The sequence below is a fragment of the Nuphar pumila genome, chromosome 15, assembly GCF_984573655.1.
Source record: "Nuphar pumila chromosome 15, dmNupPumi1.hap1.1, whole genome shotgun sequence".
Lineage (NCBI taxonomy): Eukaryota > Viridiplantae > Streptophyta > Magnoliopsida > Nymphaeales > Nymphaeaceae > Nuphar > Nuphar pumila.
Window position 1 is genome coordinate 79318916 of NC_143263.1, and position 6846 is coordinate 79325761.

The 6846-nt window shown below is 36.2% G+C and overlaps 1 protein-coding gene across 1 annotated transcript; it reads left to right on the forward strand.

Annotated features, from left to right (window-relative positions):
• The first annotated feature begins 2566 nt into the window (after positions 1 to 2566).
• On the forward strand, positions 2567 to 6319 carry LOC149815715 (lipid phosphate phosphatase 2-like). Its single transcript, XM_089988811.1, has 7 exons — positions 2567 to 2782; positions 2876 to 2963; positions 3080 to 3189; positions 3327 to 3420; positions 4062 to 4250; positions 4452 to 4511; positions 5963 to 6319. The coding sequence occupies exons 1-7, from the start codon at positions 2567 to 2569 to the stop codon at positions 6142 to 6144; spliced, it is 939 nt and encodes a 312-aa protein (XP_089844937.1). The 3' UTR covers positions 6145 to 6319.
• Positions 6320 to 6846: the final 527 nt, after the last annotated feature.

Genomic DNA, 6846 nt, shown 5'->3' on the forward strand with positions numbered 1-6846 from the left:
TTGTGGCAATAAAATGCAGCAATTTCGGTTAAGGCTTCGTTTCTGGGTTAGTTATTTATGTCTGAATGTGTTCTTGCTTGAGTCGATGCACATTGATGAAGTTGAGCAAATGGGTGTAATTGGTGTTTAATTTGGATATGAGAATGGAGATTATAATGGGCTTTTTTGTTCAGGGAATTTGGTATTTCTTGAGAGATGGAATGAATATTGGCTATCTTTTGAATGTGGTGCGGATATGTATACACTACACATTTAGATTTATTCAAGTTGTGGTGTTGTCTAGGAAAAGTTAAGGCGATTACAGGTATACATGTGTTATATGAGTTCTTGTTCCTGTCGGTATATCTGTTTGTCGATGTGTAATATGGTCAAGTAACATCTTTTATGCAATTTTTAATTGATGTCAAGGAGAAAACAGTCTCATAATTGATATTTCTTGTTTCTTATGCAGTTTTTTTTGTTATCACTGGAAATTTCAATTCGTCTTAGTGTTATGTAGGAGCACCTGTTGCATATGATCTGTTATTGATGCTTCTTCACTTAGATTAATGCTTCTTTGTTGAATAGGTTTTCGTGTTATGATAGATTAGCGATTTCATGTATGGTCTTCTTCTTCTTTCCCTTTTATTCAGATCTGTTATGTTTATGAGGAACTTTGTGGTAATTCAGTCATAGTGAATTTGGATTTTGTTTGTCTGTATTTTTTTTGGTGGTTTGTTGCTGGGAGGAGGGGATTTTGGGGTTGGCTCTTGGTGTGATGAGGTGTGGATGTGGACACTTGTTAATGAGCAATGAAACTTTTAGCTGCTAGTAGGCTTTGTTTTTGTTCTTTGACTGAATTACTCATTTTAGTCACTTTAAATACAGCATCATTTACCCATTAACAGGTCAGTTTCAGAAGGGGCCAAGTTCAGCATCCTCCAGTTACCCAACAAAAATCATCACACACGGGGACTCAATATGGACACTATAGAAATAGCCGTGAAGTCAGGTCTAGCAGGCTTAATCCAACCATGGACTTGTAACTTAAGCCTTACTGGCCAACCATCCAATAAGTTTTTTAATTAAAAGTACTGAATGCTAATTAATGTTCTATGAAAGCCTAAGATTGATTTATTCTGCTAATGGTATCATATTCTAGGGATATATGTGATCCAATATCCAACTCCGGTTCAAGGTGTGAAGGACATGATCAGGATCCTCTTCTTTTAAATGTACGTGCTTATGAACTGTCATCACAGAACATAAATGGAGAAGTCAGTTGAAGGATCAGATACTTGTCTCTCAAACTATAAATGGCTAGTCTTGTTATTTCCCAATCCACGGGCTGCAAGATTTTCTTTTAGATGCAGTATATTTGTTACACACATCAAATTTGGATTGGGTGCAACACATTTTATCTGTCATTTAAGTACCAATAGACCTTTCTGTCCTCATCTCCTAACGTTGGTCAATTCAGAAAAGTTCCAGCCTTTTATGATTCTGTGTATAAATCTTGATATTTGAGAGCACACTTTAAAGATATTATCCTAATTGACTTGGTCTTACTTGTTAGTTGTTCATTGTTAACAAAACATATAATAACAACTAACAAGTGAAGAGGAAACCTTTGAAGAAATCTTCTTCAATATTGTGTATTCTCTGGCTTTAAGCTTGAGAACTGATAAGCTGATTGGCAGTGTTTGGCTCTAAGCCTCGCAATCATTCATCTTAATATGCGTAATCTGAAAAATGAACAGAGATGGCAATTTCACAGTTCAGCTGTTTGTGTTAGTGGTAGGTTTAAATGTCTGTTCATGCGTGAGTGCTCAAGGTAGCTGTGACTTGTCAATAATCATGGATCCACTGCAAAATATCCACTTTGAACAGCTTTATGTCAGGACTGTTACGTGCCTTTTACTAGATGACTGCATGCAAGTACATCAGCTACTAGCAAGACCTTGTGAAATACTCAGCATGTATAATTTATTCTGTAAACTCAAAGGAATATGGCTTATAGTAGTAAATAATTTCTTTGGTTGTAATTGTGGCAGTTAAAATTATTAATTAGTGCATCTCTACTTGTTTCAGGTTATTTTATTAAAATTATAAGAAATTATATACTTGTGTAAGTTTTGACATGACAAAATACATGCTTGCTGTATCAATTGCAATGATATACAACAATCAGCATGGTCAAGTAGGATTATTGTCTCTCTACTAGGCAAGGTGTAGCTGACACTAATCCTACATGGTCACATGCTACAATTTGTTCTAATCTTTAATGATCATCTAAGGCAATTTGTCTTGATGTCTTATCTAGTTCTGTTCCATTTTAAATTACATATTCCTACTCAACATGTGATAAACGCTATTTCATTAGCATGAATGAATTTAAAGATATGGTCCCTGGCTATATAGATTTTGAATGGAGTTTTGTCTTCATGCATCATATCGATCAGTCCATTCTTCCCTTGTGCTTTTGTGTTTGATATGTTATTCGTTGCCATGAAGGATCATTGGCTCTGTTCATTATATTTTCCAAAGGCCATCTTAACTATTTTATTTTGCTTACATGCAGGACCAAATGAGGGAGGCTCATCTGGGTTCTCACACCATAAGATCTCATGGGGTTCAAGTGGCTAGAGTTCATATGCATGACTGGCTTATACTTCTTCTTCTTATCATAACAGAGGCCATCTTAAATATTATACATCCATTTTACCGCTTTGTAGGGAAGGACATGATGTCTGACCTAAAGTACCCACTGAAAAGCAATACTATTCCATTTTGGACAGTTCCAGTAGGTCCTTTCTTTCATTTTTGTATAACATTTATGGAAAAGTGTTATTTGGATGGATTCATTGATGTTTTTTGTTAACAATAACAATGTCAGATAATAGCAATTCTATTGCCCATGGCCATCTTTCTTTTATACTATGTCTACAGGAAGGATGTTTATGATTTCCATCATGCTATTCTAGGTAATGGCTCATTTCTTGTTTATCTCGTTGTCTATAAATATAAAGTGCTTCATCTATCAAATTGTTCAATGATTTCAATAATTTAACTGATCTTTTGGTTCCATCTGCAAATAAAGGCCTTCTGTTCTCCGTCCTAGTGACAGCAGTTATAACAGATGCAATCAAGGATGCAGTAGGCCGCCCTCGGCCAGACTTTTTCTGGCGGTGTTTCCCTGATGGAATGGATGTAAGTGTCTGAGATCTCATTTTCTGATTCATTGTGCCTTTGAAATTTCTCGTGTATGTAGTCGATTTCATTACTTTCCCTTAAAATGTTAGCCGTTTATCGCTTCTTCTCATACTTTTGTGGTCCTTTATGTTTAGGTCTATGATTCTGTTACAGGAAATGTTATTTGTCATGGCGATAAGAGTGTCATAAAGGAGGGGCACAAGAGCTTTCCAAGTGGCCATACTTCATGTTAGTGGCACACATTAAATAACCTTCTTCTTGGTTTCTAGTAGGATGCTTTTTATATTTTAGCTTTTGGGTCCCTCTCATTCATGAGAGCTTAAATACAATCATATGTTATAAGAGTTTAAATACAATGATATGATAGTTGAAGTTCATCCAAGCTTTTGGTTCAGATTACTTATAAATTAATCATTGTACCACTATTTTGTCAGTGAGCTAATATGCTTTTGCACAGTTTTGTTTTTCAGTTTTTTGTGCTACTGTAGTTTGTTACAAGGGTTCATTGCATGTAGATATGGTAATTTTGTGATTGAGTAAAGTTAGTTTATGTTTGAAAGATGTTTAATCTCAAGGAAAAAAGGTGTCTAGAACTCGAATTTTCTTTCTTTCTTCCCAGATCAGTGCTTGTTTAACAGCACAAAAAAGAATTCAAGAAAACAAAAACTAGAGACTAAGCAATAAATCATGCCAAACATAAGCAGAAAGTGCTATAGAAGACAAAGCTCTTGACTTCTTACTACCTCACTGAGAAGTGCCAAAAAGGAAAAACTCCAAAAATTGGTAATATCTAACATATATGTGTGTGTATGCACGTGTAGGGAAAGGTATTTGAACTTACAAAACTCTGAACAGGTCATATATGCCAGGGTCCTTTGCAGGTCTTGCTTTCTTGTCACTGTACTTATCTGGAAAAATTAAGGTATTTGATCAGAGAGGTCATGTTGCAAAACTATGCATCGTCTTCCTTCCTTTACTAGTTGCATCACTTGTCGGAATTTCGCGAGTGGATGATTATTGGCATCATTGGCAGGATGTGTTTGCTGGAGGTATTTTAGGTACATAACCTTGATCTCTTATTTGAGAATCAATCATTTTTTCACAGATTATAATATAGTGGTCTTAGGTTAGGATCCCACAGTGGTTATCTCCAGCTTGATTATCGAAAAAAAAAATAGAAAAGAAAGAAGAGAAAATGAATCATGGTCATACGTTGACAATTTTCATTTGTTTTACATGGAGTTCTTTGTTCCTTGCAGGGTCCATAGTGGCTATGTTTTGTTATCGCCAGTTTTTTCCAGCTCCATATGACACAGATGGTAATTGGCATCCTCTTTTTCATTCCTTCAAGGAACTCGTGCTGCTTTATTCACTTTTTGATGTGTTCCAAAATGGAGCGCTAGTGCTAATTATAGAAGAGTAAAGCTGCTGAATATTTATTTTTTAGCAGGGATAATATAGAGCAGTTATATTTTTTTCTATGTTCTTTGCCCAATCTTGGTTCACGTATGGATGATTAAAGTTTATCGTACCAAGGAACTTGTGAAACTATTTTTTTATAGGTGGAGTTAATGAGACAATAGGACTCGGAAGATCAGTATGTTTGATAGTGATTGAAGGAATATGACTTGTGAAGATCAGTGTGCTTATAGGACAGGCATAAATGCAACTTGGTGTTTCAAAGAATGAGGTCTTGTTTGTGGTATGTTTCCATCTAAATTACTTCAAACTGACAATTTTGTGATTATGAATAAGAAAAAGTATTTTAGTCTTAGGTCTGTTTCCATTAGAGCATGAAGCTGATCAAAATTAATCAATTGCTATCAATCAAATATTCTTGTTTAGGCATCACTATGACACCTATAGGGATGCAAGAGGACACAGATCCAAGGAGAAAATCTTGTTTTTTGTTAGGCAGCATTTATGGGACCTTCAAAATATTAACAAGAATATATAAATGCAGAGTGTTGGTCTTTAGGTCACTAATGCGAGTTTAATTTGAGAGAGGTGGAAATATCCAGATGTTAAGAAAGTCCAGACTATATGGAAAATCATCAACTGACCTTCACTTTGTGCAAAATAGAGTTGAGAGATATTCTTTTTAGCTGTTATGTTCGTAGACCAATGCAAAAAGTGGCATGTGGGAAGTGGCATAAGGTTGTCAAGATTACCTCCCACCTTGCATCGGGCTTTTCACTATTCATGTGCATAAGGTTTTGTCTTTTCCAGTCTCGTGATGATTCTACAATTGACATTCGGAATCCACATAACTGCATATTGGTGGAATATGACAATTAATGGGAAATTGAGTGAATGATGCAGATCAATAGGCGATCAAGGTATTCAATAAGTAAACTGGTGACAACTAAGATTTACTTATTTGAGTGAAATGCATGGAACCATGGTAGGAAGGAGAAAAAGGAAAGTGAATGCAAATGGTAAATGGTGTGGATAGCTGCAAGGGAGATGGTAAATGGTGAGACATAAGAGAGTAAAATGTGTAGCTAAGCACAATAGTTTTTTGCTGGAAGTGTGCTGTTGTTTTATATCTCAATTTATATGCCAAGAGTGATTCAATGCAAGATTTTACTTTCAGGACCTGTTATTTTAGTAATATGTACATGATAAAGTTTTATCTACTTTCTCCAATTTGAGAAAGCATGACTTGCATGAAATGGAAGGAGTGATCCTCTTCTTTACAGGATTCCAAGCTTTATCTAATTTTTATTATGTTCAGGTATTCAAGTTGTTGATTATGTCTCTTGTGTAGGTTGGGGCCCATATGCTTATTTCCAGATGTTAGCAGAGTCGCGTGGTACTGTGGAACAACCTGGTACTACAAACACTCTGCGTGTGCAAAGGGTAGAGTCTGAAATTGTGTATGAGCAGGCTGAAACTCCCGAGGCAGCAGTGGTCTCAAGCATGCATGTCAACAGTGCAGAAACAGTCTAAAGTCCTAACAAAACTTTGCAGCTAAGCGAATCCTGGACTGTAAATCTTTTGCAGCCCCCCAGTTTCAGCTTCTCCATGTATATGTATGTGCGAAGAAAGTGCGGAAACCTTAACCGTGTGATGGAACATTAGAACTGAAAATTTTTACATATTAAAGTGTTGCCATCGTTTATTTATGGTGTCAATGTTCCATATTTACGCTAGACTCTACTTGTGCACAGCCTTCAGTCATATTCTGTTGTGCTGCTTTTGGAATGTTGCTGGTGTTGGTCAAGCTTTAGCTATCGAATGGCCGACCAACTTGTTAGTGACTGAATACCCACCGAATGCCAAATCCAACCAAATTTTTGTATTGTCTCCAGTGCTTATGTGAAACTACTTCGTCCTGGGCAACTCACACATTGCAGCTGAATTGGGTCTCTTGCGGAATGGGTTTTGAATCAGCTTACTGGTGTCTGCACTCTCAATGGATACATCGATGTTCAATTTTTTTTCTTTTTATGTTTCTGTTCTTCTGGTTGTTCTCTTGCTGTGTGGGATGCTTTCTCGTCACCCTGTTCACCTATACTGTGTGCTAATTCTACCCCTATACTTTTTGATGTTTACCTATGGAGCAGTTTTTCGTCCAACCTAAAATACCAATCAGAGTTCAAAAAATTTGGATTTCCAAATCTGATTTCACATTAGAATACTGTTCATTTG

Bases quoted from the DNA above. Each gene is read 5' to 3' on its own strand.
- LOC149815715 (XM_089988811.1), top strand. From the start codon at position 2,567: ATGAGGGAGGCTCATCTGGGTTCTCACACCATAAGATCTCATGGGGTT. The intron at 2,964-3,079 runs GTAATGGCTCAT...CTGCAAATAAAG, and splicing joins TTTCCATCATGCTATTCTAG to GCCTTCTGTTCTCCGTCCTA. The intron at 3,421-4,061 runs GTTAGTGGCACA...CATATATGCCAG, and splicing joins TCCAAGTGGCCATACTTCAT to GGTCCTTTGCAGGTCTTGCT.